This window comes from Annulohypoxylon truncatum (genome assembly GCF_022578515.1).
Source record: "Annulohypoxylon truncatum strain CBS 140777 unplaced genomic scaffold F4807scaffold_38, whole genome shotgun sequence".
In the NCBI taxonomy this organism is placed as follows: Eukaryota; Fungi; Ascomycota; class Sordariomycetes; order Xylariales; family Hypoxylaceae; genus Annulohypoxylon; species Annulohypoxylon truncatum.
This window is the reverse complement of record NW_025953824.1, coordinates 149866-176944: the sequence shown is the minus strand read 5'-3', so window position 1 is coordinate 176944 and position 27079 is coordinate 149866. Positions and strand designations below refer to the sequence as shown.

The window sequence follows — 27079 nt, the reverse complement described above, 5'->3', positions numbered from 1 at the left end:
ATTGCCTCCCGTTGGTTGATTGACCGTTCCGATTTCTTGCTTCTGAAATATTCCGCACTTGATCCAGCCGTATGAGGCTGGATTCGATAGATAGAGTCTTGCGAAAGAACGATATAGCTAAGATGTAGATTGAATAGAGTCGAATCTGTGGAAAAGCCAACTCTTCAAATTACTAACTATGCCATATCATAAACTAAGATTATAGGCGAATCAGGGGTTTTGTTCTATTGAATGTTGGGATTACAGCAAAACGGCTGGCTGTTGTCAAAGGAGGTACTGTTCGATAAATCTGTATTTCGTCACTCACTCAATTCACACGCACCCGGCGCTTGAATCGAGGGGGTTACTGCGACGAGAAGGCCGGAGATAGGAATCGAATAGCAGTAAGGATGCAGAAGGCAGTAGACGGGTTTGTGAATAAGGTGGACAAGTTGTAAGTTGGTGATAGGGGGAGGGGTGAGAATTTGAGTTGATGATAACAGCCGCCCAAACGATACGAGGCAGCTTGTAAACTTAGTTTGAGTGGTGAGACAGATTCAATGCTACCCGAGTTCGAAATCTCGGCCTGTTTTGAGTTTCTTACCTAATGTACCTTTACATTATTCTTTGTACTTTCCCCCTTTTCCGAAAGATCATTGACGAACTACGGGAACGTGCGCTAATGAGATCGAGGGACGCACCTTCCCGTCGACTCTCAATTCTTATCACTCCTTCACGCGAACTTGGAAATGATCTATTTCAAGATACCTTCCACTCTTTACTTAGGTGGATACATTAAACAATATGCATATGTTTGCCTGGTGGTAAGTGACTTCACGTCGTCCTTGATCAACAGTGTACTCATCTCTTCTCCGTGGGCATTATAGTGTTTCTAGGATACAGAGGATCACGTTACACCTGTAGAGGACATGAATACCTCAAAGTTCACCCTTTGAAATACCAGTCCCTGCGATATGGTGATCTAATCGCGTCGTCGAAGACCAGCCAGCTCTAGATTCATCTAGTACACATGACTGTCGTTCATTCGAAAGGGCTTCAATAGTTTAGAAAACAAAGTGTTCCAACCAAGTCAGCTTGTGTAACTTCGACATGGGTTCATTGGCCGAGCTTTACCTAGTGATTTGATGGCGTTTCTATACTATAGGTATCTCTTTCATTCGGGCTGAATTGCTTTTACATAGGTAATCCATATTGGCTGATATCCTCGCATATAAACGCTATGGCATGCTGGTTTGGGAAAGCGGAGGTAAGGATGGCTGAGTCTAGAACCAGTGACGATAATTAGGTGTCCTCTGCTGACGTCTTTAGAAATCCTTCTAGCTTTTCATATGACTACTATTCGTTGGACAACAGAGAAAATCCAAGAATTACCAATGAGCACGCTGTGTCTAGATAAACGTGAGACATTCAAAAGTATCCGAGACCAATATCATATCATAATATCTCCCTCCTTCTCTTATCACTATTTCATGATAATCTTACATAGAAGCCTTAGATTCGTGGTAGGCTTCGCAATTATCCAGGTAGATTGTTTTTTTTCGTCAGCATTTCTGCTAGTTGTGTCTTCTGCAGTCCGCTTGACAGAGCACTAGACTGCTGTAGTAATAAACTAGGTAAGACGAATTTTCAAGAGTAGCTCTTAATTTTAATAGCTTATTATTCGTGAGGAGAATTACAAATCTGCACAACTATGCTACCCTTCCCCATCCCAACTAAGCCCCTATTTTGAAGGCTTCGAGCATCTTGATTGACCAGATCTTTAGATAAGTATTGTCTCTCAGCTACATGCAATAATTACTACCTAGATATTGAACTAGACGCACTAAGTACATGGTGACCTAGGTATCTATGGATATAGGACAGTCAACATTAGGCTAGACTTGCTCGTTGTTACATACTATCAGTCTCAACGATATTACGTCCCTTTCTTCTCCATATTACTTGTTTAGATGAGTCTCTTTCCATCTCTCCTTCTCTACCTACCTAGGGTCTGCGGGAGATGACTGAGAAAATTATATCTCTAGAACTTGTAGTAGGTAACGTCTTTTTACCGTTCTCGTACTCCCTTGAAGCGCAGCATTAGACCAAGATACGGCGTGCTAGCTGGTTAATTCCAAGTGAAATTAGAAGTATTCATTTACTTCCGGGAGATATGACCAAAACAGATGATTACGATTAAAGGGAAATTCCCGTGTTGATTCTTGTAGAAGAGATCTTATAATTTTCCCCACTTAACTAGTAGGTATCTAAGTGACCCAGCCTATGTATGAGGTATCAACGAATAGGAAAGCCCAATGTGACGACTTCCAAAAGTTAAAGATGCTTTACCCCCAGGTTGATATTGTGAAGTATGTTATGCCATTGAAGAACGTAGAAACCGGAGGCATATCTCGACACCATAACATCCCAGCATAGCTGGATCTAATTACAAGATGATGTCTTCCAGTTTACATCAATCTAAAGAAATACCATTCAGATCATTGAAACGGCTACACATATTCTTAAGGACTTTCCGATTTGTTCGTGGACCTTCGACGTAGAGGAACTATGCTGACTATTACATGCTGACTATCACTGCTTCTGTTGAATCGGTTAGCAATGAAGAATCTCCTACATGGGGGAGTACGACATGCAATCCCGGTTCATACAGGAGATATATGATGGAATGGACGTACTCGCATCCCCACTCTGTATCTCAGTAGCATAACACCTAGGTAGCATGTGCTACCGTCCATCTCGGTAATTGGCGAATTTTCCCGCATGTCTCGTGTTCTTGTCCACTGTCTAGCCCATTGCTGACCCGTAGGAGGCCTTTCAGGGGTTCGATTACTCGTTTACACTTTGTGGAACAAGTCAATCGAGCTCCTCAGAGGACTCGCGTGTTAGCAATCACCTCATGCTGACCAATACGGTGTTAGTGTAAATATGAGGGCCTTAGTTAATGACAAGGTTGGCGGAGAAGGAAAAAGAGCGTAGGGCCTAATGGCGACTATAGCAAGCAGAGAGGTATACACAACATTCATGTGAGGTTGATACATGCACGCGCCAATGCAGGCCATTTTATAGCAGCAGCTCTTCATATATATACATGCTTAGATGGGTAATCAAGAGGCTTAAAATAAGGAGAAAGTCCCCAAGAGGAATCAAAAGGGGGGTGGGCCGGCAATGCGCATAATAATATGCGTGCTTGCAGTTGAGATGCTTGCATCCGGTAACAAGTATACCCTGGCAATTGCGGCATCTTTCAAACCCGGAATCTATATATTTCTGCAGCTGAGCTGTAGGTTATATATTTGTTCTTGGCAGGGCCCTGTGACTTGAACGTCGACCCAGCGCGTTCTACGTGATCTTCCTATCTTTCCAAGGAACTCCTTGTTGCTATGTGTTACCACTAAACAAGGATATGCCTGATTTTGCAACCCGTATACCCTCTCTTGCCAACAAAATAGCGTAATAGAACAACGGAACGATAATAAATACAGTGGAGGATATGTTGTTTAGGTAGTTTAAGTCTAAGAAGATAAGGTGACAAGGTGGATATTGAAGACAAAATCGTTGAATGCTGATATGATGTTAGTACATGACTAAATTTTACTGGTGCGTGATCAACATTAGTAGCAGTTCTACAAAACTACCGAGAACGGCCCCGGGAAGAGGCGTTCATGCCAATTTTCCATTGTTTTGTACATGCGTAGTAGACTGTGTGTATGGTGGATATTTTGGTGGGGGTGGTCACTGACGAACCTCATAGCGTGACGACTTGTGTAGAAACACCAGGGACGAGAACTGGAAAAGAAGGGTTGAACAGCGAAAAAATACCAAACGGTAGAAACTTTACTTCTTTCACCCTTTCCAGGGTGATTTTACTCCAACCGTTCATCTGAATGATCCCAGTTACTAGTAAATTCAATTGGAATTGTCGGGTCCAGGTACGTACCTTTTTTAGACGAGCAACGACATGGTTGATATCTGGAGCACCCAAACCTAACCTTCGGTACCTGCCTCTGCACTCACACCTGCACCTGTCCTTCGCCGCCTCATATCGCGGTTTCCTCCCCACAGAATTTCTACCATGCACTTGGTAATATTTTTAGCCCTTGAGGTCTTTTTGATACTTGCTAAACCGTCCCCTTAGTCCCCTTACCTTCAACCCTACTTCAACCTTTTCACTTCTTGACTCACCCGTCCCTCACACCAACTCTCTTTTCATTATCCATTTTCCCGTATCGTTTCTCCCGTCCACAAGAAACATTCCTTTACAACATTCTTTTCCAGCCGGGCAAGGCACACCTCCAGATTCGGCAGACACATCACCGTGCAACTTTTCCTCTGATTTCGTCCTCCGAAATCTTGCACCCGCACACCGACATCTGAGGTTAACCGCCACCTGGTGCTTTTCCTATCTTTGCCTTTGTCTTGTTTCCCACAAACTCGTTGAATATAGTTGCATCTTAGTTGACCGATCTCTTGTCAACTTTATCCGACCTTATTCATATCACTCACTGACAAATCTTCTTCTTCCCCGACTTAAAAAATTCCGTCTTCCGTATCGGTTTCATTTTCCCTCCTTAAGAAATAATTACCAATCTTTCCCTGTGCACCCCTTATTCGACGTGATTTTTTGTCACCCGAGCCAGACACCATGCCTGATCTAGGTGCACTCGTCGATTCGTCGATGAACAAGCTAGCCTCTATTGAGGACCGTATCAATAGCTCGACTTTCGGTCGCGTCTTTCGCCTAGATGGCTCTGGTCATGTAAGTTAGACTGTCTTTACCTTCAATGACCCGATTCCTATACATCCCCTTGTCCCCAACACAATGATCTTGATATGATGTATTCCATCCATACTGCGAACTCATTCGGCCTTCGTAACCCACGACAATAAATACTCTCGATCATACATGCCAGCAACTATTTTGCTAACAATGATCAGCCCAAAACCGTCCGCGGTTCCTCTTTCTTCCGGGAGATTCGCGCCGGCTTGACCACTTTTGCCACTATGGCGTACATTGTTGCAGTCAATGTAAGTACCACACACTCCACCATCCTCCTGTGATATTTCATCTGATAAACCAAAACAGGCCGCTGTTCTCGCGGACTCTGGAGGTACATGCGAATGTCCCCCCGGATCAGAGCCGGGTTGCCCCGGTGATCCTAATTACGCCAACTGTCAAGCAGGTAAGCTTCTTAGACCCCTAGAACAAGAGATGACTTTGGTAAGAACCGAGGCTAATTACTTCCCATGTAGTTCTGAAGCGCGATTTGATCACGGCCACTGCCGCTATTGCTGGCCTTGCCAGTATCCTCTTCGGCTTCCTTACAAACCTGCCTGTTGCTCTCGGGTACGTCCAAACTCTTGTCTATATAAACCTTCTTCTAACATACCTCAAGACCAGGCATGGGCCTTAATGCCTACTTCACGTACCAGGTTGTCGGCTGGCATGGTACTGGCAAGGTCCCTTATCGGATCGCCCTCACTGCAATCTTCGTGGAGGGTTTCATCTTCATATTCCTGGCTCTGACTGGAATGCGACAGTGGCTAGTCCGCATGATACCGGCTACTATTAAGACCGCGTGTGGTGTTGGAATTGGCCTGTTCCTTACAGAGATCGGATTGTCCTATTCAGCAGGTATTGGCGCCATCACAGGAGGTTTCTCTACCCCCCTTGCAATTGGTGGATGTCCCGCCGAGTATCTTGACGCCAAGGGCGAATGTGCTAGCCACATCATGGAGAATCCCGGTGTAAGAAAATCTTCCCCCTAAATCGAGTTCCTTCAGCTAACAATTGCTGACAGATGTGGATCGGCATTTTCATTGGCGGCATCTTCGTTGCGTTCTTGATGGCTTTCAAAGTCAAGAGTGCCATCGTCATCGGTATTGGAATCGTGTCAATTATGTCTTGGCCGTGAGTAGAACATTTCTCGAACTCGTGAAGGACCTGGAAGAATCGACTGACGCTTTTTAGCCGTAATACCCCATTTACCTACTTCCCTTACACGGAAGCTGGTGAAGAGCGATTCCAATTCTTCAAGCAAGTTATCGCATTCCATCCTATCGAGTCTGTCTTGAATGTCAACGAGTGGAACCTCTCCGGCGCCAATGGTGCTCAGTTCGCCCTAGCACTCATTACTTTTCTCTACGTTGACATCATTGACTGTACTGCAACACTATATTCGATGGCCAAGTTCTGTGGAGTGGTCAGAGATGATGGCGATTTTCCTCGTTCAACCATCGCTTACTGCACTGATGCCTTCATGATCTCGATCGGCTCTCTCTTTGGTTGTTCACCCACTACCGCCTTCATCGAGAGTGGTGCAGGAATCGCAGAAGGAGGTCGAACTGGACTGACCGCTATTTCCGCCGGCGTTTGCTTCCTAATCTGTCTCTTCTTTGCCCCTATCCTGGCCTCTGTTCCGCCTTGGGCCACAGGATCGACCTTGATTCTGGTAAGCATATCTAAAAGTTTGAGAGGACGAGGAAATAACTAATACTACTTTGCCAGGTCGGCTGCTTGATGATCCGTCAAGTCATCAACATCAATTGGCAGTATATCGGTGACGCCGTCCCGTCCTTTGTTACGCTGGCCTTTATGCCTTTCAGCTACAGCGTCGCCTACGGCCTTATCGCGTGAGTCTCCCCCTATCAAGTAAACTAGCACGAGCTAATCGTATTTATAGAGGAATGATGGTCTATGTCGTCCTCAACACTATGATCTGGGTTGTCGTGAGACTTACCAATGGCCGAGTCACCCCGTCGAACTGGCACGAGAAAGAGGTTTATGATTGGGGAATGGCATCGAGAGATCTCCCCGGATGGATGAGGTGCATCCAGCGACGGATTTTGCCCTCCCGCTTCCACATGGACGACACAAAGGACGATGTGGAACTGGTTGACAATGATAGCGCCATGAACGCCGCCACTAACTCCATTTCGCGAAGCAATTCGGCCGAAGACAAGGACGTACACGTTGTGGAGAGTCAAAGCCACCCCAACGCCCACGTCAGCCACATCAGCCACGTGTACCCCCAGGCTCACATTCAACCTCAGGTTCAGCCTCAACCCTACCCTCAACCCCAGGCTCCTATCCAGGCTCACCACCACCCCCAGGGTCAGGCTCAGACTCAAGTTCAGGGACAGCCTCGACCTCGCGATCACGACCTGCCCTCTCTTGATTGAAAGAGCAAGGGAATAAGCAACAAATGCAAGTTGACCCCGATCACGAATTTGCCAATATTAGGCAATTTTCTTCCTAAAAGTGTTTTCTCTGTGTATGGGGGGTAATGATGATGAAGAACACTAATGAAGGAAAAGATCACGTCAGTTTACTGGCAATGATAATGCCAGTAGATAACGAAATGATTCACATAATGTTTCTTGAGAGATCTGTGGAAAGACTAGGCTCCTCTTCTTGGGATGCATATACCTAGCCTCCTTCAAGGTTAAGTGTAAAAACAGATCTCCTTTGCTATAGCTCAGATAACTCAAAACACGAACCCATCCCCGATGAGAAAAAGACGAATGAATAAAGTACCCAAGTACCCAATCTAATAGCATCAAGCGCCGTAGTTTATCCGCCTTATCTTATCAGGTCGTCAAGAAATGCGGACCTTAGCTCCCGCAACGGTCCACAACAGCTCCGGTACGCAGGCACGTAAGCATCATTGTGTACCTGATGTACGTACCTACAAGGTACCTAGCTCTTTTATTGTGCAACTTGACATCACAGCAACTTTTCATTCGGCTATTTTATGCGAATACAAACTTCCTACCTAGACACACTTCTACATTATTCTCTTCCTTGATTAAGTAACTCTGGATCTGTCTAAGCTACGTAGATAATACAAGCTACAGCCAACACCTTGCCTTGTCCGGGCAAGCTTAATTGAAAGATGAGTGGCGGATGGAATACCAGTTGAGTTGACCTCGTTGGCCGTTTGCTGATCATGAGTATGGCTTGCTAACTACTATTCATAGTTGAGTCGGATGCTGTATGTGAAATCCCTATCTTACTTACTACTAATATTCTTAGGGCTAATCAATTTTCTATAGGGTGTCTTTACGTTTCTTCTCAACAATCTGGGCGTCCAGGATGTGCAGTTCGAAGAGCTGCTCACGCTAGATCCGGAGGCGATAGCCGAGCTCTACCCAGTCTACGGCGTTATCTTTCTCTTCAAGTATCCGACGGACACACCGTACACGTCGACCGACAAACCGCTCGACGGTGCCTTCGACCGCGACGCCGCCGAGAACTTGTGGTTCGCGGCGCAGACGATACAGAATGCGTGCGGGACGCAGGCGCTTCTAAGCATGCTGATGAACAGAGAGGATAGCGAGGTAGATATCGGCGAGAAGCTAAGGGAGTTCAAAGAGTTCACGATGGCGCTGCCGCCGGAGTTCAGGGGCGAGGCGCTGAGCAACAGCGAGCTGATCCGCGACGCGCACAACAGCTTCGCCAAGAGCAGCCCGTTCGTGGACGAGACGCAGCGGCAGGGGGGCGAGGCGGAGGACGCGTTCCACTTCGTCGCGTACACGCCGATCAACGGGACGCTGTACGAGCTGGACGGCCTGCAGCCGGCGCCGATCACGCACGGCGCGTGCGCGTCGGCGGAGGACTTCCCCGCCAAGGTCAGCGCGGTCCTGCAGCGCCGCGTCGCGCGCTACGACCTCTCGGAGATCCGGTTCAACCTCCTGGCGATGGTGCGCGACCGGCGCGTCGCGGCGCGCGAGATGGGCGACGCGGAGGCGCTGGCGCGGGAGGAGCGGAAGAGGCGCGACTGGCAGTTCGAGAACGCGCTTCGGAGACACAATTTCGTCGGGTTCGCGGGTGCGGTGCTGAAGGGGGTTGTGGAGACGAAGATGAGGGAGGGAGGCGAGGAGGCGTATGCGCGCTGGGTCGAGGACGCGAAGGCGAAGACGAGGCTGAGGCTTGAGGGTAGGAAGAAAGGGGGCGGTGGGGACGTGGAGATGGAAGGTTAGGGGTTAGGGGCTGGGAGATGGGTTTGATAATGGGGTTTCCCCATCGTGAGGTCTTGCGCCAGAGGCGGCGGAGACCTAGCATAGTGTGTTCTTGGCGGCCTTGCCTGTTTGTGGATGGCATGGGATAGAGACTACGTCTTAGAGCTATGAATTACGGTACACAATGTATCGGGCGGTAACAATGCTATTGCGGATTTCAGGCGCGGAATGTGCTCAACGCGAAGTCATCATTGTACCTCTTACGAATACTCATTAACCGAGCATCTAACTACACATGTCCTTGTAATAAAGCTCCGACTTAGGAGCTCTGGATATGGATCTCGAGAGTGGAACCTAGAGGAAAACTCCCATATGGAACAGGGAGATACCTAGCGTATATCATTTCCATTCGGCTCGGTTCCTGGTCCATTTACTGTCCCACCCCGTCCGTTCGATGCGACTGGGTACCGAGGGACCCCTCCGGGTGTGGCCGTCACATCGCTGGCTGCATTGGGGTCGCAAACAAGCTGATAATTAAAGTTAGATCCTATGTATTCCGCAAGGCACCAGGTGTTGTGCAACTAAGAAGAGGGGGGCGATCTTTGATGTTTCACGCTCTCGGACCCCCTCTCCCTCTCCCTCTTCTGTCTCTTAAGATCGGTACCCAGGCGGCGTAAGGCAAGGTTTGCGATCGCTTAATCCCGGTTCCCGTGCCGCGAAGCTGGGAATTGCTTACTTTAAGGACAGGAACAAACAGATTTCTTACCTAGTTAACAATGAGAATGTATATACGTAGACGGTTCCTTGGGCTAGGCGTGGTATTGATATTATATATGGTTGGGTACCTAACTAGGCGACGTACGGAGGCGCTTTTTAACGTACAAACTGATGAGAATTAAATTAAGATATTCTGGCTAGCATGCAAGGAAGGGATGAGGTTTTATACTAGGTAGGTCTTAGTTATGATTCGTGCTCGGACTGATCTTTATACTGTTTAGGCAATGGTAAGCAATCTAGTGTTATACACTACGTATCGTGGTTTGCTAATACCTTGTCTGTTAATATTGTGTTGGCCCGATATCTAGGTGTTTAGAGAAACGTTGCTGATTCCTACCGTCTTGAAGTTAACGGTGCTGACTACCGAGGCACGATGACTTGGAAACTCGAATATATCTTGAATCCTTATAAAGTTTATAATCTATCAACATGTTTAATAAAAGGAGTAAGAAATTTTGTAGATATTCCAGGCCTGTGAATGAGCTATATAGAATGTAACATACCTACGTACCCCTTAGATCACCTAGGCACGTTTATATAGTCGGATATCTCTGTTATTAAACTAGTGATGTCCTTGATTACCTAGGAAGTGAGTTATTAGCTCTAGCTTGTCTGGCGGATAGTAAACTCGAGAGCACACATCATTGAGGAATACGAATGGAATTACGGCGAGCATGAACAAGTCCCTTTAGCTACCTTCTTATTGTGACAGCTTGATGTGATGTCTTCTAACTACTTTTAGAATTAGGCTTTCTCCTTATTTACTTGGTTCAACGACAGGAACATGATTTGAATGGTGACTATAAAAGAGCATGATAGTTTTTTGTGTAATTAGGTCTCGTATTCCCTAGAAGCAAGCTTCCTAATCCACTTGGCTCTGGATAATACCCTTTCAAGTGCCCATCACTTGAATAGTAAGTAGTTGGTGATCCATAATTTTAAGGGTCAGTGGCGTCGGTAAGCGGCCAGTTGATGCCCTTGTCTGCGGCACCGGTGTTTCCTAATCCTGCGCAGCTGTATAGACCGACCGGGTTGTTCTCTGTGGCTCTCATGAACTGGAGGTCGAGGCATTCCTCTATTTTTTTCATGTTAGCTACAATAATAATATAGATTTGAATACGTGGGACTTACGTGGGCTCGACAACTCAAGGGCGATTCTTCCGTCTTCCATAGCTACCCACTTCTGAGAGTCGGCCGTGTCAGAACACTCCTTAATGTAGATGTTGGCCATATCCTTCCAGTTGGCTGTTGATGTCGTTAGTTCTGACTGATCCGTAATATGATTCCGTTGAATAATTACATTGTTCGCCTGCATCTAGACACAGCTCAGTGCCGGCTAGCTGGATCTTTGTGTTGCCACTTGTGATATACCATTGTTGTTCGGGTGTCTGAGCAGCTGTCTTACTTCAAACGTGAAAAGTACAGGTTAGAACATGTGTTTTCGATATTTAGGGGGGTTATAGACGAACACTACCAAGGTGCTACCGCTAGTAGCTGTCATGGGGACCAAGACGAACTTGGGGTCCACCATCGAAGTGACATATACAGTACGGTAGCCTTCAGGGGCCTGGGCAAAGCCAGCCGCGGCGAACGCGAGCATGAGGAAAGAAGTTGCCAACATTTTGGTTTCTGTCGTTGGTTCTGCGTACCTAGGTAGATTTCAGGATTTGATAATTGTCTGTTGCAGGATCGTCAGTGAGGTCACGAACTGAAGGATACATGATATTTATATAGAGCAGATCCATCTACCAGAATATCTAAGCTTGCCCAGAGCCAATTTACTAGCCTAATTGGCAACCAATCCTCCAGCTTCATAAATATATTAAAGCCCATTCGAAGCTGGGGAAGTATGAGGAAGCTTCCCCATTTCTCGGAGCTTGGTATACATTACCTAATCCGTCAATGGTCTATTGATTAAATTGACGGAGAAGGACCATGGGTCGTATTTCTTGATCGTCGGCAGATTCTCCACGAGACGGGCACCAATAGATCTGCCGCTATTCCTATATCCGCCCTCACCTTTACCCCCCTATATTATACTCGGCTAATATGCACTAGAACAAGGCACGGCATTGGATTCTCCTGAGGCAACTTTACGTTGTCCCCGACCATGCCTCATTGAGAAAGGCTTCAAAACTATGTAATTATGTCATTGGCCGTCATGTTTTATGAAAAGTTCAAACTAAGCAGCGTTCGGAGGGTTAGGAGGCAAATAGCCCTTGAGATGTCAGGGGGCTTTTCGCTCGATTGTGAGGCCTAAACTATCAATTTGTAGAGAAACGATTCTAAATTAATACGTTTGTCACATATGAGAATTGCGTCGGATATCTCATTAGAGTTAAAGAGAAGGACGGCAGTCTTCGTACTAGATAGGGGTCCTTCTAGCTTAAGGGTCCTGTAGTCTATTTCAACGTCACAATATCCACTAACTGAATTGCTAAACTTAAAATCAGTTTCTATTACATTATAAATATTAATTACATATTACTATTTATGGGTGTATATATAGACTCACGTGAATAAGATATCCCACAGTGATGCTATCTAAACTGGTCATGGTTCGCTGAGGTAAGTCGTAAGGCGACCCCTATCATTCGCCAAAGACAATATTCATACGGTATCATTCTCCGTTCACTATCTTTTAACTTGGTAGCATTTAAAATGCTTCTAGTGTATCGGCAAAGAATAGGTAGGTACTAGGAATTAAACATGTCACGATGGGGCTTGGCCCTTTCGTTTCAAGTTCGTCCATGAGCTGCGATAGCCTTCGTGTCTGCCTCAACAATGAAGATCCACTAATACAGCTATCGCTTTGGTAATTTAAAAAGACGGTTCTGTAGATATCAGATTAGTAGATATTAATTGGACTATAAGATTTACATAAAAACTCACGCCGGTACCTAGGTATTTTACCCATATTACCTATGCGCGCTCAGGCCGAGCACGACCCCGGCTCAACCACCGGTTGCGATACTATCCGTTTCAAAGTTTCAGGAGAGAAACAAACCCAAACCCTTCGATATGGAAACCAGATCCTTACGCCGCTCCTTCCCCACGCCAATCCTTCGGGTCCGGGACCCGGATCGCCCTCAGGTCAGGGCCCGGGCCAAGAATCGCTAATCTACGACTGCGCCTCCCGTTTCAACTCAATCTATAGATCTCGTGGCTTTGACACCTTCCGTATGACCTGACACATGCCTACACTCAAAAAGGCGAGTATAGCGAATGGTGGTTTATGAAACTATAGCTATAGTAGCTATCGTGACATATCGTTTTCGGTGGAAACACTTCCGTAGATAGCTACTATAGTCTAACAAAAGAAGAGTCTAACCCTTATGTTTCAAGTATAGCTTAGCACCATTGCAGTAAACTTCACGAGTGACGTCACACTTATCAGTATCGAATGATTAGGGATTACCTCATTAGAGACCGTGATATTAGGACAATTATGATATCTCATCAGCACCACGAAGAGGGACATCACCATGTCACATTAAGATAACGTGAATAATATACAATGAAAAAAGTAGTTTATAAATATATTAACAAGATAGAAATAGGTAGTTTACTAGTTAAAAAGAAGAAATTGTATGAATCGTAACACTGGATATCCCCGCTGAATCGTGCCCATCCCGAACGCCCTGAGGAAGACGGAGCTGTGTTCTCCGCTGATAAATGCCTGCCGCGTGTCTTATGACTGATACGCGCAGGCGGAAAACACCGCCCATGTCCGCTTCCCTATTACAAAGCACTGCCGTACCCCTTTAACTTTCCGGTTTATACAATTTTACTAAGTTTAGAGATGGTAGTGTTACTCATGATCGAGATTCACCCTCCCAGAACCAGTATCTATGTTACATGTTAGCAAGATATTCAATAGAGCCTATGCTTAAGAACGGGAACTTACTGCGCGGAATATTGCACCTCGAATGCGGCTGGCTGGCCTTGGCAGGTCGCCGGGGGAGAACCGCCCGCCGTGTTGATCCGGTAGACCTCTTGCAAGTTGCCCGTGGAGCCGCTCTCGGTCTTCAGTTTCAGCCATGCAACGGCCTTCTCGCCTTGCTGACCCTTAGGCGCATCGTCCGGTGCGTTTGTGGAATTGGTCTTGGTGCATGGGGCTTCGCCTAGGTTGTACTGGTTTGTGTCGAGGTTGAAGAACGGGGTGGTGGCGTCTTCAAAGAAGTGGTGGCCCGAGATGATGAGGTTGGTCGGCCCCATGCGAGAGTTCTCCTGTGTCGTGAGGTTGAACTGCAATGCAAGCTTTGGCAGGAGCTGAAGAAGATCCGGATATGTTGCGGCGACACAGCTAGCGTTGAAAAGAGTTGCAACGGCTCCTACGGCGGTCGGGACGGCCGTGGCGTTGGTAGTATCGCATGTGTAGTTTTGCGTCCCACGGCCTATAGCCACGTGCTTCAGAGTCAGACCCGCGGATGGGGGTGGCAGTGGCGTAGGAGCTGAGAATCGTGTTAATTAAATTGCTTAGAGTGCTGTTGGTAAGACGAGTGACAAACCTGCTGCCATCTGAGCCTTCGAAAGATCACAGACCGGAGCCGCCGCCATGTATTTCCCTACTTCGACTTTCGAGGCTAACATGTTGAAGTACTCGGAAACGGTATTGAGGCCGTCTGTCTTAGCGGCGTCCCGGTTGAATGATGGCCATGTTGGAGCAGCGATGACGGTCGAAGCACCGAGAAATGATACCAGTAATGTCGAAGCATACATTTTGGTAGATGTGAGTCGGAAGAAGTATGCGGAGTAGATGTTGTCGATTGTCCAAAGTTGAACCGAAGTAGTTTCTTTGTTGAGTTCTCAGGTAGTCTTGGTCGTTATGTGCGTAGATGTAGACTAATAAGAAATAGAAAACCCAAAGAAAACCCGGACCCAAGATACAGAAGATAGATAGACTATAGATGGACAAGGAAATAAAAGAAACACTAAAGGAGATAGAGAATAGGAAAACGTAAAAGGAAATGATCTCCCGGAAGAGAGATATATATAAGATAGAGTTGAAGATGTATATACAGTGGTTGAACACATCTTCGGGAGCGGGATGAGATGGGGTTATTAAATGTAGAGACGCCGCCAGCCTACCTCTGAACTGCTTGGATTTTCTTGGCTACGCCCTACCCCAGTCCAGCGGCACGATAACGTGGGACCCTGAATGGGTCCTAAATTTGCACCGGGAAGTCTGCAAGACTAGACAAGGGTGTCATCGAGAAGTTCGAGCATCTGCAGCTGAAGAATGGTCATTTTGCCTATGAGTCCCGCGGTAAAAGAGCGAGCCGGCGAGAACTAGACGCAAGGTTGGTAGTATTCCATATTTCGAAAACCCCTGCCATCGATTTAACATGGGGCTCTGTATGGAGAGCCAAGCGATCTGCAGCTAGGACCCGTTGGCAGGGGTGTATAGCCGGCAAACGACGATCTTACTGGCTGGCGAAGCTACCTTGCAAGCGCCAGCGGCCGCCTCTTCTTCGGCCACCCGGTCAACGCTTGGTTGATATTTCTTCGTGTGCCCATGAGAGATGAAGAGGGGTGTAGCGGCAAAACGCTTGTTGTTTGAAGATACTACAATTCTATTCAAGTTAAGCAGATAGTCATCGTCAGCGTTGAAGATAGTCGTGTTCTGTATAGCTGGATATAGGAAAGACACGAGAGATCATAATAAACTGTTTGTATGCCATAGTACGCCACGTGTAGAGATGTTGGTCGGTAGCTCGCTGCAAGGCGTATCGGATGTAAGGGTCTTCTAAACCCTGCAATCGCAATGACATCTGCAATGGGCTCCCACTTCGGGAGTAGAAGTTTGGCATCATGTAACATGACCAACGGCATCTTACCAAGTCATGGGAATCATTGCTAGATTCCTATTGACGCCAGCATGGCATTGCTGGACGAGGCATTACCTAAAGTAAGGTAGGCGAAGCACGGAGCTGTTAGCATAGCTTCAATGCTAAAATGACCCTCCTCGTCACTCTGATGCTCTGCTAATGGAATCATGTATGTTGTCGTAATAATGGCCCTGCTACTAAGCCCTAATTCAAGGAACTTCATATATCCGGTTGACGATGGAAGCCGTTCCGCTGCAACTTTAAGATCGACCTAGGCCTTGGTCGATGACAGCTTACTTGCGCGTCATTGGTAGACCCGCTGCAGAAGATAGGTAAAGAAACTTTGAGAAGCTGGGAGGGGATCTCGGCTGCTTGCAGACGCCATCAGATCATACAACGTAGAGTCCCTACTGTAGTATTCCGTGCCTTGGTTGCAAGGTTGAAAGTGGTATGTGGTGAAAAAAAAAAGCAAATATGAATGGACAAGGGTAAAAAGGTATTAGCCCGCGAAAGCACACTTCCAAGGTTGAGAAGGTGGGTTAATTTCGAAAGCAACAAATCCGGGCTAATTATTTTGACCCCGCATATACATACACATGCAGGCATGCGATGTGGCGGTTAGCGTCTCAAAATAGCAACAAGCGCGCCCGAACACCCAAAAATAACAAAATTAGGCCCTCGGGACCTCTCGCTTAATCCGGTCCCTATCATACCCGTTCGGGCCAATTAGCCCGGATTATACGCATCCACCAATCACCGCGCATACAAGCTTTCCGGCTTCTCCAGCCACCGACTGGCTCTCGGGATGTGGGCAAATTTATATCGAATGCAATACCACCGTACGCACATATTCTTGCAAATTAGCTTCTTATTACATATCCTACATATCATCGATGTTGCCTCGTCTCAGGTGATGCTGAAAGGAGAAAGGCGTCTCGCTCGTCCGACGGCCGAAAACTCCGTACATATGTACATAATTAAGCCAACTTGTGTAGGCAGGTAACTAACGGTCTATTGAATGTCCACCATTATGTCTCGCCGAACAATACATCGAAGCCTTCCCGGCGTCCTCCCGTCTGCTGTACCACATACGAGTCTCGGGTGTGGGTTGCAGCCGCGGTCAAGACATCGGTTCGCGTCATATGATTGGTGTCTCGCCTACGGTGAGAGTCGAACATTTGTGTACGCCAGTAAATTAATACCGTATTCGTGCTCTTGTAGCCCAGCCCGCCAGCGTCAAGCAGAGCATTAAAACCCATTAAACCCCGGACAAGGTCCAGAATAGGCAGTAACAAGACCACTTACGTAGTCCCCTGTGTAGCCAAGTCCGGTATTCGCTGAGTAACCGAGTATAGATATTACTCGCCATCATGACTAGATACTATTAGCCAATCAGAAAAGAGTCGTCAACAGGCTAGAGCTGTCTCAGGCGGGCCGTCTGCATATTGCGTGCATCATATATCCAACACGGCGGCTCGGGGAGGCCACATTTCTAGACCTTGGCTTTTTTTCACCTTTCACGGTATGGAACAAATGAAGAAGGTTCCTCTATTTAAGATGGGCACCATTCTGGCTCCGATGGTGGGCATCGTGATTAATTTATTACTGCATATTTGCTTGTGACCATCTAGAAGCCTGCTTCTTCTAAGCCTTCTTGCTTAGATGCCGATATAGCCTGGGTTGCGTCCACATTAGTATTGAATGTAATCCGAACACCTAAACACGCCGCGGTGGTTTGATATCCAAATACTTTAAACATATGAGCAATATGTTCAACTTAATGGGCTAGTATTAGTTGCATGGCACATGCCGTATTAAACAGAACTCGGCCGGTATTGGTACAATAGATGTATAACCCTGCGGACGTAATCATCAGTGCCCGTTGAAACCCTCTTCTTGCCAACTCCCAGGATTGGCAGCTTGCCCTCTCCCACCGGTATTGCCGCCGGCCAACCCTCCTGCCGCTGCTGCAGCGGCTACACCCTTGCTGAGATTGCTCGAATGCTGATCGACGTCCGACGTGCCGAGCCAGTAGAGCGAGAAAAATACTAGGATATGTAATGCGACGCAGTAAGCTGCAAAAAGATTCCTGCTCGTTCTCGAAGCCAGCACCATCCGGGTTACTGAGTAGACTATCCTCTCGGGAAGACTCATTCGTTTGTAGGCTCTTGCTGACTCACGTCCTCTAAAAGCCGCAAATGGTGAAATATTGGACTCGTATGCCTTTTTATACCGATCCAACGCAATCCCAGGGTTTCCCGTACCGCCCATGGCGACTACTGACGGATTCGGGTTCGACGCATACGCAGATGATGACGACGCGGACGGTCCATTCCGATTATAAGTCGATACGTACCGTGTCTTTTCGTATAGTTGAAGGTTGTCCTTCTGCAAGGCTGCGATCTCTTGCCGCAGCTGCGAAACGGTACGATGACTTTCTGACAACTCTCCTTCGAGCTGAGCATTTCGCTTTTTGAAGCGGTCACGTTGAGCGGTGATCATGGGTAAGATACCCGAGCCACCACCCATTGGTTCGCCCCCAGTCACGCGGGGATCAAAACCGGATATGATTGATGAAGTCGGCGAAGTTCTTCCGCCTCTCCTCCCAGGTGCTATAGACGGCGCGTATCTTGTGTAAGTACCTGCCACTGATGCTCCCGAGGGAAACGCGTTCTGTGCTCCTGATTGAAGGTTTGCTAGATCGTTCTCCAGCTGCGCGTTGAGGTTCTGTGACCTCTCCAGATCTGCATTTGTTCTGGACATATCTTCTTGCAGGTTCTCCAGTCGACTCTGCAGATCTTGATGAGACACCCGTAAAATGGTTAGTTCGTCGCTCAACTTCTTATTCCTCGCCAACAATAATTGTTCTAGGGTGTCACCCTTCCCTTTTTGGGCGGAGCCATTGGGCTCCGAAGCGGCTAACACGTCGTCGTCATCACCCGTCGCGAATTCGATACTCTTAAGAACCTCAAGTTCCTGCTTGATATCGTCGTAGTCGTTCCACTTTTGAACCTTCGCCTTCAGGCTATCGCGCTCCTCCTTCAAAAGACCGACCTCTCGTTCCAAGCCTCGCAGTTTTGTGTCGATATCCCTCTTGAACCCTTCCTTCTCGACTCTTGCCGAGTCGAGCTTACGGATGAGAGACGAATTCTCTGATCTCATCCGAATATATCCAGGATCATCTTCTAGGACAGGTGCTTGTGCCGGGACTTGAGATTTAGATTGGGCGAGTTCTAAGCGTAGTTGTTCATTTCGAGCTTCGACCTCCGCAAGCCTTGCACTAGTTCGCTCCAGGTCAGAGTTCACCATTTCCAACTCTGCGTTCGTAACGTGACCATGTCTACCCTCGTCATCCGCATCTTCGGATCCCTTTAGACGCTGGTTCACCTCGTAACTAGCCTTAATTTCATTGATGAGTCTATCTTGACTTTCAATCTTCTCTTCCAATGCCTTTTCCTTCGCTTCCCAGTTGTCCTTCTTCTCGTCTACGACTGCGGTCCACGACGCCTCCACTTCTTTGACTTTAGTCTCGAGATTATTTTCAAGCTGCTTTCGGCTAGCACTCTCCGATTGCAGTCTTGACTCGGTCTCTTCTAATTGCGATGTAAGCTCGACGACATTGTTCTGTAGGTGCTGGTTTTCTTCAGTAAGCTTAGGTAGGGTGTCCTCAACCACAAGCATGGAGTCGACGGAAGCTTCAAGCAAAGGATACGGGTCCGGTGCATTCTCGAGGGCGGAATAGACCTGCAAAAATGCCGAATTGGTGGATTTGGAATGATTGGTGAGAAGATCGATGAATGTCTGGTATGCTTTTAGAAGGCCTTTGATTTCTGTCAGTTTGGTCGCATCGTCTAGTTTTCGGAAATCTTTCGTCTTCTGAGCCAGGTCTTTTCGCTGGACGGTTGAATCTCGTTGGAAAGCTACAATGTCTGAAGCAGTGTTGTCGAGAGCCGACATCAATGAACCCAAATCGATGTCTATCAAGAATTAGTACCGGGTGTGGCAACAGAACTATTGCGAGTAGCATAAGCGCATACTTCTCCATGCCGAAATAGCATGTTGGAACTGATTGGTCCCATCTGGGCCGGAGTTCTCTGCTTGTCCATCACCAGCAGGTTGAGGTGCTGATGGTTGCGCGGCCTCGGGCGACTTCGACACGTTGGCCATCTTTTTCTTTTGGGTTTGGCAGATGTCGCTGCCACAGCTACCGTATCATCAGATGTAAGCTAATAGGGGGTTTCGTATAGTACACGGGTAGAATCGATAAGGGGCGGGACGGGATCGACGTTGGTCGTTGGTCGTTGGCTGTTAAGCGTCGGCGGTAGGACTTTGAATAAAGAATAATTATGAAGTTGAACGTGTTCGTTCCGTCGCAACCTTGGAAATGCTAAATGCCATGTAAATGCATGTGCAGGGATCCACCAGCTTGGTGACTCGGTTTTACAGTGGGTTGAGAGCTTAAATACACCACGCTATCCGCTGTAGTTGTCCCTGAGACCCCTGAAAGGTTACAGCCTATCAGAGTCATGTTTTGGACATTTAAAGTTCAACTTTACGTTAGGAGCCTGCTAGGACGCAGTATCCGTGGACCTACGTAATCCCAACCTCAATTAGGAAACTCCACCTCAGCTTCTAGTTCTAACAGATCTCAGCCCCATAATCGACTGATTAGAATTGTCTATCTTGACTTTTACATATTTCTACTTATAACAACCTAGTGATATATAACGAGACGCGAATATGAGAAAATCCGACCTATTATGATGCTGCCGCCTTTGCTATGGCTTCCGATCCCCAAGGCGACAAGCGATCGCTGAAGGAGTTTGATGTTGGTCCTTTTGTGCTTCGTACTCTATTCGAAGATGTTCCGCTATCCGAAGATGGCACCAGGGACGACATAAAGATCAATTGTGTTGAATACCTAGGTGCGCATGACACACGAGGCCCTCAGGAGTCTATACCAACAGCTAACGGTCTCTTAAGATGACCATCTATATGTAGGCACATCCGACTCCGAACTTCTTCACTTCTTCCAGATACCCCCGGATCCTGGAGACAAATCTAGCGCCGCGACATTCATTCTCGCGTCGCGATTGCGCCCTGCCTTTGCCGAATCTGCGAGTACGTCGAACTTTACGCGACCTGGCGTTCAACAAATTCTATTACTGCCAACCGTCGGCAAGGCTTGTATTCTTTGCAATTGGACCGTTACTTTCTATTCGCTCCCGGAGTTGAGCCCTGTCTTCGGTTCGACACAAGTCAAGAACTGTAACTGGGTTGGCGGTATAGACCTTAATGAGCTGAGCGTCGATAACAATGACCGAGGAGAACCCGCTAGTGTTACTATACTGCTGTCGTTGAACCGGAAGATTCAAGTCGTTAGTATCGCCGATGGAGCTCGTCCTATCAAGAAGATCGATTTTGCCGGAAGCACGATATCCGTGAGGAGGGACTCGATCGCATGTGTAGCTGATTCGCGAAGCTATGCGCTGCTTGAAATCAACCAGCAGTTAAAGATCCCGTTGATGTCCATCTCGTCTCTAGATGAGGCTGAACCTGGCGATATCGTTGGCCAGGCCCAACATATTTCTGGAAGTGCCGGTGGGCTGCTAAGAAGCAATTCTTCCACCCAGTCTCGTTCCCAGACCCTGAGCCCTGAGCCCCCTGCTCATAAACGAGGAACTAGCCTAGGCGATTTCATCACAGGCGCTACCCGGAGGCAGGAACATCGGGCTAGCGAGGATGATGAGCCTATATCCCGAGGGGCGACTCCACCCGTAATGGAGGCAGGTCAAAGGACACCTGATGACTCAGCGCCAGATGGCACAACTAAGGGCCAAGCAAGCCGACCGGCTCTACCTAGTAAACCGCAGCCGTGCTTTCTCAAACCGCTGATCGTATCCCCCACACCAGAAGAATTCCTCCTAGTTACAGGCACAGGTCCATTAGAGCCAGGCATTGGGATGTTCGTAAACCTTGATGGAGATCCAACCAGACCTACCATTGAGTTTGATCGATACCCTAAGGAGGTTGTCGTCGATGGAGGGTCTGTAGACATCTCTTCATCACGAACTTCACTCGGCCCAGAAGACGAGGGGTTTGTCCTTGCATCAATGGGAAGAGATTTTCCTGATGGCGTCCATTACGGTTTAGAGATTCAACGCTGGGATGCCGACGCGGCTACTGAAGGTGACGTGGCAAAACACTGGCTTGAACCACCAAATGTTGGCACCGTTGTCAATTCTCAGCAAAGCATAGGGATAAGATCCTTACGTGGGACTCAAGACACAAGCTTCTCCGAGATCGTAGATAAATTGTGCCGACGAAGATTTAAGCCGTTTGGCTCAGGTGGCCTAGATACTTCGACCATGTCACTACGAACTGTTGACTCGCGAACAGCATCTTCTATGGAGAGGCTTTCTAAAGAAAGGGAGCTCTTTGAAAGAGATACCGATTCTTCAAGTGAAGACTTCTTCCCAGATTCCTGGCAAGCTACACGCAACGCCGAAGAGCAAGAGTTCGCTCGTCGCCTTGCCGGAGCCACAGCTCGTTTAGCTGTGTGGTCTGGGAAGAACATATGGTGGGCCGTTCGAAATCCGTTGATCTTGAGGTTGGATGCACAGCTAGAAGCAACAGTCACGGCATCGGACCAGGTATCTTCCACACGACAAAATTTGTTCACCATCCTAAATTCTTTCCGTGGCCAAGATGCGACGTCAGAACTAGAATTTTTAACTTTTAGCTACATACGGCAACGAGCAGGAATTCTCTTGCTCACGAGCTTTCTTAAGTCGGAGGATACTCCCTTTTCGGAGTCGGAACTCCGAGCCATGGAAGAAATCTTAGTAGACAGCCTTCTTGATCCTCGAGTGGTTCTGTCCCTTGTACCTGGTGTCCGCAATGAGGTTATCGAGACGAAACGAGGTATATGGATCTTCGGAGGTGTGAAGTCTACTGCCGAGGAATTCATCTCGGGCAGAGACTTCGATAAGGAAAATTCGACCATGGACGCCTTATCACAGCCAGTCCTGCATTTCCTGAGGCGTTTCCTGACTGCCTGGCGACGTAAAAAGGGCTTTGGTAGCATACCAGACGAGAACGAGGTTTTCCGTACCGTCGATGCGGCCCTACTTGCTGTTCTCCTTGAACTGGATCAGCACTCAAACCCTGGCCCAGCTAAAGCAAGGTCTGTTCGCGCAGAGTTATACGAGCTCGTAGATACAGGGGTCGACTGCTTTAATAGGGCAGTGACTTTGGTCGAGTCGTATCATCGCCTTTATGTACTCAGTAGGCTTTACCAAAGTCGCAAGATGGTAGCAGACGTTTTGGCTACATGGAAACGTATTATCGAAGGCGAACGGGACGATGGGGGAGAATTGACTGACGGCGAACAGCGCGTGCGTGAGTATCTCTCCAAAATCAGCAACCAAGCACTTGTTCAAGAATATGGACTTTGGCTTGCGAACCGGAATCCAAAGCTTGGTGTTCAGATCTTTGCCGAGGATAAGGGCCGCGCTCCAAAGTTCGAACCGAGCCAAGTAGTCCAACTTCTCAGGGAAGAGGCCCCGGATGCAGTAAAATACTATTTGGAGTATCTCGTATTCGGAAAAGGCCACACCGTATACGTCAATGAGTTGATCATGTACTATCTGGACATTGTAATCACTCGCCTTCGAACATCGCCTGAACATCGTGAGGTGGTGAAGTCCACTTACACGGCGTACCGCGCTTTACACCCCCCGAAACCCACGTACCGCCAGTTCCTAACGGACAACGCCCCTGCCGATGACGAAGCCTGGCATAGCCGATTGCGACTCTTGCAATTGCTAGGCGGTAGCCACAATTATGACTTGGCAGTTATTAGGGACCGAATCGCAAGTTTGAATAATACAGATGAAGATCTTCTCGTGCCTGAAACAATAATCCTCGATGGCCGAGAAAGAAATCACGAGAACGCATTGCGTCTATTAGTTCACCGGCTTGGAGACTACGATACGGCCGTGTCTTACTGCCTCCGTGGCGGAGCTAGTATCTATACCATCTACCAGGCTCAACAAAACCAACCGCCCCCAAGTCCAGAAAATCTCAAAGGGCCTAAGCGTCGCGATAGCATACCACCAACGCAAGACCAGCAGGCACGGCTCTTCCGCGCCTTGCTTGGTGAATTCCTTGAACTAGAGGACGTCAGCGACCGCGTGGAGCAAACGGGCTTACTATTAGAGAAGTTCGGTGGGTGGTTCGATGTGGGAGATGTCCTGTCGGTGATCCCAGATACCTGGAGCGTGGACCTGGTCGCGGGGTTCTTAGTGAAAGCCCTGAGACGCATGGTGGTGGAAAAGAACGAGACCTCAATTGCGAGATCGCTTAGCTCGGCGCAGAATCTCCAGACACAGCATGATCTAATCGCGCGAATCGAGGAGAAGGGACCTAGCATTGAAACGTAGGATCACGATAGTGCACAGATATCTAACAATATAAATGACATTACAACACCCCTTTTTTGGTTTATAGCCACTGACTAGGTAGGTTATAGGACTACCTTGGAAGTATTCACAATGGTTTCAACTAATGATATTAGTAGATCATATCAATCCAAAATTGTATCACGAATACCGTTCGCCTTGTTTCATTATGTATTCATAATCTTAAATATCTAACGCAATGCTAACACACCGAAACCTGGCGGAACCTCGCAAACTCCGGCTAATGCCACAAAGTCGAACAGGCCCAACGCCAGCGTACCATTACCGACATAGATGATGCTGACGTGCTTATTCGGCATAGGTCAAATATTTTTCATCTCTCAGTACGCCTAGCCTCAATCCGAGTTTTTTTCCCATGACTCTTCTGGCATATCTCATACCTCATCCGTCATAACAAGCTTCTATTGTACCTGCACGATCTTGCTCTTCAGCGCCTTCTGCTTAAGAAACCCCTCGACCCACATATCCACCTCTTCGAGAGCTTTGCGGGGGTGCTTCTTGCGCTTGAGGAGGTACCCCTGGATCTGCGCGGGCGAGAACTCGCTATCGGGGATCTTGTTTCCGAATTCCTGGGCTATGGCGGGCAGCTCGTCGACGGGGACGTCTAGATCCCCGGTCTCGTTAGGACCGAAACCATTCGCCTCTTTTGTGTCGCCATTTATCGCCTTCCCTGTCGTGGCCTTCTCCAACCCCATCCCCGGTGCCGGCGTGCTGGCCAAGGTAGTAGAAGGAGAGGAGGCGCCCTCGTACATGCGGATGAACAGCTCGCGCGCCTGGTCCTGCGTCGCGTTCGCGAAGGCGACCTGCAGGTCGACACGGCCCGGCCGGATTAGCGCCTCGTCCAGCTGCTCAGGCGTGTTAGTCGTCATGATCAGCACGCGCCCCTCGTGCGAGGCCACACCGTCGATCGCGTTCAAGAGCCCCGACAAAGAGATCCCCGTCTTCCGGTCCGCGTCGCCTTCCTGCTTCAGCGCTTTTGCCAGGTCGCTGATCTTCCAGCCTTCCTTGAGCTCGGCGTCGGCGTTGGCGTTGGCGTGCCTACCGCCGGGCTTGGAGCCGCGGGAGGAGGACGAGGAGGGGGAGGTGGTGGATGGGGGGGCGGGCTCGTCGTCTTTGCTGGCGGGGCGCCGGAGACCGGCTGTGTCGATGTCTGGGAGCGGGTTAGTGGGTTACGCGGTAGGTGGGTAAAAGCAGGGAAAGGGGCGCCTTTTTAAACTTTACCTTCTAACAAGACGATACACCGGCGCGGCAGCGAGGCAAACAGGCTGCTCAAGTCCTCCTCGGTCAGGCTCGGCTCGAGCAGGGAGATGACGTGGATGTCGAGGCCGAAGATACCGGCGAGCGCGAAGGAGAGCGACGTCTTCCCGGTTCCGGGGGGGCCGTGGAAGAGGTAACCCCGGCGCAGGGGGATGCCGCGGTTCGCGTACCAGCGCGGCGTCTCCGGGTGCAGGTACTCGTTGATGTCGGCGAGGACCTGCAGCTTCTGCTTCTCGTCGAGCACGACGGTGCGGATGTCGCGCACGGGCCGGTTCGCGACCTGGTGCCAGCTGCAGCGGCCCGCGTACCGCCGCGTGTTGTGGTACATGCTCGGACGCTTGACGATCGTGCGCGCCTGGTGGTCGCGGTAGTACTGCTCTTTGGCGTGCGCGAGGAGCTGCTTGATAGGCTCTGCGGGGAGGGAAAGGGGGTTTTCTTGTCAGCTTAGGTACCTAGGGTTACGTGGTGAGGTGGGAGTAGGTCGTATGTAGGTAGGGAGTAAAGGGGGAGGGGTCGGAATGTGATTGGTGGGAAAGAGAAGAGGCTTACCCGGACTTCTCCAAAAACAGGAGATCACTATGTCTTCCTGGTCCTTTAACACTTGGCCGAGGCTGTTCTCGTCGAGTACGGACTCCCGCTTGCGCTGAAGCCGGAAATATTGCCCCTTCCACCAGAAGCCGTGGAGACCTATTGACGGGCTGTACTGTGGTGGCTTTGACTTGAATGTTAGCGAAGTCTCAATGGCACGATATTCGGATACCGAGGTACAAGGGCAGGATAGGCGTGATAGAGATAGGTAAGCTTACAGCTCTAGCTTCTTGGTTCGAGAAGTTAAGATAGCGTCCGGTGTTATCCCTTGCCAGATCTGACGCGTCCTCGAACTCCCAAGCCCTCTTGCTTGCGGTCTCGGCTATCAGGGCTCTTGAGTTGACGATCTGGGGCTGGGAAGCCAACCACTCCATGAGATGCGCGTAGATGTCATCGCTGTTGAGGATGTGGATACTGCACATAAAGTGGCTGATCACGATGTTGTAAAGGGATGTATATATCTGGCGGAATAACTTATTGAACGCCCAGATAACGCCAATAGCTGTTAGTATATAGGACGGCTCGATGCCTAGCTTGCTGCCTATGAACCCGTAGATGGGAGCAAAGCCACGGAGTCCGACGAGGCCGAGGATGCTCTCTACCACTTTTGCGTGCGGTGTGTTATCCGTCGTGTCATTCCCGGCAGCATCCGACATATTGAGTCCTATGCTCGGAAGCAGGTTATTGAGAACGCCACTGTAATCCATCGTCTCTGATGTCAAAAAGTTGCAGTTTCTGAAGAGCGGACCAATAATGGATGGTTCCAGGGAGCAGGCTGGAACTTTGAAGGTAGATGATAGGATCAACTAGGGATTTATATGAGGAATAATAAGAAGGGCTAAGGCAGGGTTGGCTTGCAAGGTAAGGATTAGGACTTCTTTTCAGCCTTACGACGACGTGAGAAGAGAATTGTCACGAGAATATAGGTAGTCATGCGTATCATACGTGCATGGCTAGGCAGGTAAGTAGGTACGTTAGTTGACCCTTATCCGGTGGCAATATCAAAGAGTCGCCATTGGCTCCCCCTAGCCTTTATATGCAGGTTTTTGCTCGCCACAGAACTAGCCAAGTGTAAGTTCCAAAATCGCCGTTAACGGATTTCACTGTGTCAAGTTGTAAATAACCCCAAACACTTACACGGGGGTGAAACGAGCCAAAGACGAGATTGTTTGATTCAATTATATG

At 48.5% G+C, this 27079-nt stretch overlaps 7 protein-coding genes across 7 annotated transcripts; 3 read left to right on the top strand and 4 right to left on the bottom strand.

The window, feature by feature from the left end:
* Positions 1 to 4642: 4642 nt before the first annotated feature.
* F4807DRAFT_453722 (xanthine/uracil permease family protein-like protein) lies at positions 4643 to 7179 on the top strand (the record flags this gene model as incomplete). The annotated part of the gene is made up of 9 exons (XM_048000500.1): positions 4643 to 4756; positions 4936 to 5025; positions 5084 to 5180; positions 5251 to 5344; positions 5394 to 5745; positions 5799 to 5908; positions 5969 to 6449; positions 6506 to 6630; positions 6681 to 7179. The coding sequence occupies 9 exons, from the start codon at positions 4643 to 4645 to the stop codon at positions 7177 to 7179; spliced, it is 1962 nt and encodes a 653-aa protein (XP_047850463.1).
* A 200-nt stretch (positions 7180 to 7379) lies between these two features.
* On the top strand, positions 7380 to 9528 carry F4807DRAFT_441038 (ubiquitinyl hydrolase). Its single transcript, XM_047999349.1, has 4 exons — positions 7380 to 7448; positions 7562 to 7914; positions 7978 to 7991; positions 8053 to 9528. Exons 2-4 carry the CDS (start codon positions 7893 to 7895, stop codon positions 8977 to 8979), a joined length of 963 nt encoding a protein of 320 aa, XP_047850462.1. The 5' UTR covers positions 7380 to 7448; positions 7562 to 7892; the 3' UTR covers positions 8980 to 9528.
* An 870-nt stretch (positions 9529 to 10398) lies between these two features.
* Positions 10399 to 11764, bottom strand: F4807DRAFT_441036 (carbohydrate-binding module family 13 protein). Its single transcript, XM_047999348.1, has 4 exons — positions 11205 to 11764; positions 11036 to 11139; positions 10867 to 10980; positions 10399 to 10810 (listed from the first exon to the last, which is right to left on the bottom strand). Exons 1-4 carry the CDS (start codon positions 11354 to 11356, stop codon positions 10674 to 10676), a joined length of 507 nt encoding a protein of 168 aa, XP_047850461.1. The 5' UTR covers positions 11357 to 11764; the 3' UTR covers positions 10399 to 10673.
* Positions 11765 to 13248: 1484 nt separating this feature from the next.
* F4807DRAFT_441033 (uncharacterized protein) lies at positions 13249 to 14756 on the bottom strand. Its single transcript, XM_047999347.1, has 3 exons — positions 14247 to 14756; positions 13643 to 14189; positions 13249 to 13584 (listed from the first exon to the last, which is right to left on the bottom strand). Exons 1-3 carry the CDS (start codon positions 14455 to 14457, stop codon positions 13551 to 13553), a joined length of 792 nt encoding a protein of 263 aa, XP_047850460.1. The 5' UTR covers positions 14458 to 14756; the 3' UTR covers positions 13249 to 13550.
* Positions 14757 to 17109: 2353 nt separating this feature from the next.
* On the bottom strand, positions 17110 to 19925 carry F4807DRAFT_441030 (CASP C terminal-domain-containing protein). The gene is made up of 2 exons (XM_047999346.1): positions 19604 to 19925; positions 17110 to 19543 (listed from the first exon to the last, which is right to left on the bottom strand). Exons 1-2 carry the CDS (start codon positions 19731 to 19733, stop codon positions 17439 to 17441), a joined length of 2235 nt encoding a protein of 744 aa, XP_047850459.1. The 5' UTR covers positions 19734 to 19925; the 3' UTR covers positions 17110 to 17438.
* Positions 19926 to 20094: 169 nt separating this feature from the next.
* F4807DRAFT_247349 (uncharacterized protein) lies at positions 20095 to 24347 on the top strand. The gene is made up of 3 exons (XM_047994357.1): positions 20095 to 20491; positions 20550 to 24088; positions 24148 to 24347. The coding sequence occupies exons 1-2, from the start codon at positions 20347 to 20349 to the stop codon at positions 24008 to 24010; spliced, it is 3606 nt and encodes a 1201-aa protein (XP_047850458.1). The 5' UTR covers positions 20095 to 20346; the 3' UTR covers positions 24011 to 24088; positions 24148 to 24347.
* Positions 24117 to 26765, bottom strand: F4807DRAFT_247346 (P-loop containing nucleoside triphosphate hydrolase protein). Its single transcript, XM_047994356.1, has 4 exons — positions 26113 to 26765; positions 25856 to 26018; positions 25271 to 25717; positions 24117 to 25199 (listed from the first exon to the last, which is right to left on the bottom strand). The coding sequence occupies exons 1-4, from the start codon at positions 26599 to 26601 to the stop codon at positions 24451 to 24453; spliced, it is 1848 nt and encodes a 615-aa protein (XP_047850457.1). The 5' UTR covers positions 26602 to 26765; the 3' UTR covers positions 24117 to 24450.
* Positions 26766 to 27079: the final 314 nt, after the last annotated feature.

Excerpts from the sequence above, each read along its gene's own strand:
- F4807DRAFT_441033 (XM_047999347.1), bottom strand. The coding sequence starts at position 14,457 with ATGTATGCTTCGACATTACTGGTATCATTTCTCGGTGCTTCGACCGTC. Across the intron at positions 14,190-14,246 it reads GAAGGCTCAGATGGCAGCAG|CTCCTACGCCACTGCCACCC; the intron begins GTTTGTCACTCG and ends CACGATTCTCAG. Across the intron at positions 13,585-13,642 it reads GAGGTGCAATATTCCGCGCA|ATACTGGTTCTGGGAGGGTG; the intron begins GTAAGTTCCCGT and ends CATGTAACATAG.
- F4807DRAFT_441036 (XM_047999348.1), bottom strand. The coding sequence starts at position 11,356 with ATGTTGGCAACTTCTTTCCTCATGCTCGCGTTCGCCGCGGCTGGCTTT. Across the intron at positions 11,140-11,204 it reads AGCGGTAGCACCTTGGTAGT|TAAGACAGCTGCTCAGACAC; the intron begins GTTCGTCTATAA and ends TCACGTTTGAAG. Across the intron at positions 10,811-10,866 it reads CCTTGAGTTGTCGAGCCCAC|AGGAATGCCTCGACCTCCAG; the intron begins GTAAGTCCCACG and ends TGAAAAAAATAG.
- F4807DRAFT_247349 (XM_047994357.1), top strand. The coding sequence starts at position 20,347 with ATGGCTTCCGATCCCCAAGGCGACAAGCGATCGCTGAAGGAGTTTGAT. Across the intron at positions 20,492-20,549 it reads CAATTGTGTTGAATACCTAG|ATGACCATCTATATGTAGGC; the intron begins GTGCGCATGACA and ends CGGTCTCTTAAG.
- F4807DRAFT_441038 (XM_047999349.1), top strand. The coding sequence starts at position 7,893 with ATGAGTGGCGGATGGAATACCA.
- F4807DRAFT_247346 (XM_047994356.1), bottom strand. The coding sequence starts at position 26,601 with ATGGATTACAGTGGCGTTCTCAATAACCTGCTTCCGAGCATAGGACTC. Across the intron at positions 26,019-26,112 it reads CGAACCAAGAAGCTAGAGCT|CCACCACAGTACAGCCCGTC; the intron begins GTAAGCTTACCT and ends TTCAAGTCAAAG. Across the intron at positions 25,718-25,855 it reads CTGTTTTTGGAGAAGTCCGG|AGCCTATCAAGCAGCTCCTC; the intron begins GTAAGCCTCTTC and ends CCCTCCCCGCAG.
- F4807DRAFT_441030 (XM_047999346.1), bottom strand. The coding sequence starts at position 19,733 with ATGGCCAACGTGTCGAAGTCGCCCGAGGCCGCGCAACCATCAGCACCT. Across the intron at positions 19,544-19,603 it reads TGCTATTTCGGCATGGAGAA|ACATCGATTTGGGTTCATTG; the intron begins GTATGCGCTTAT and ends AATTCTTGATAG.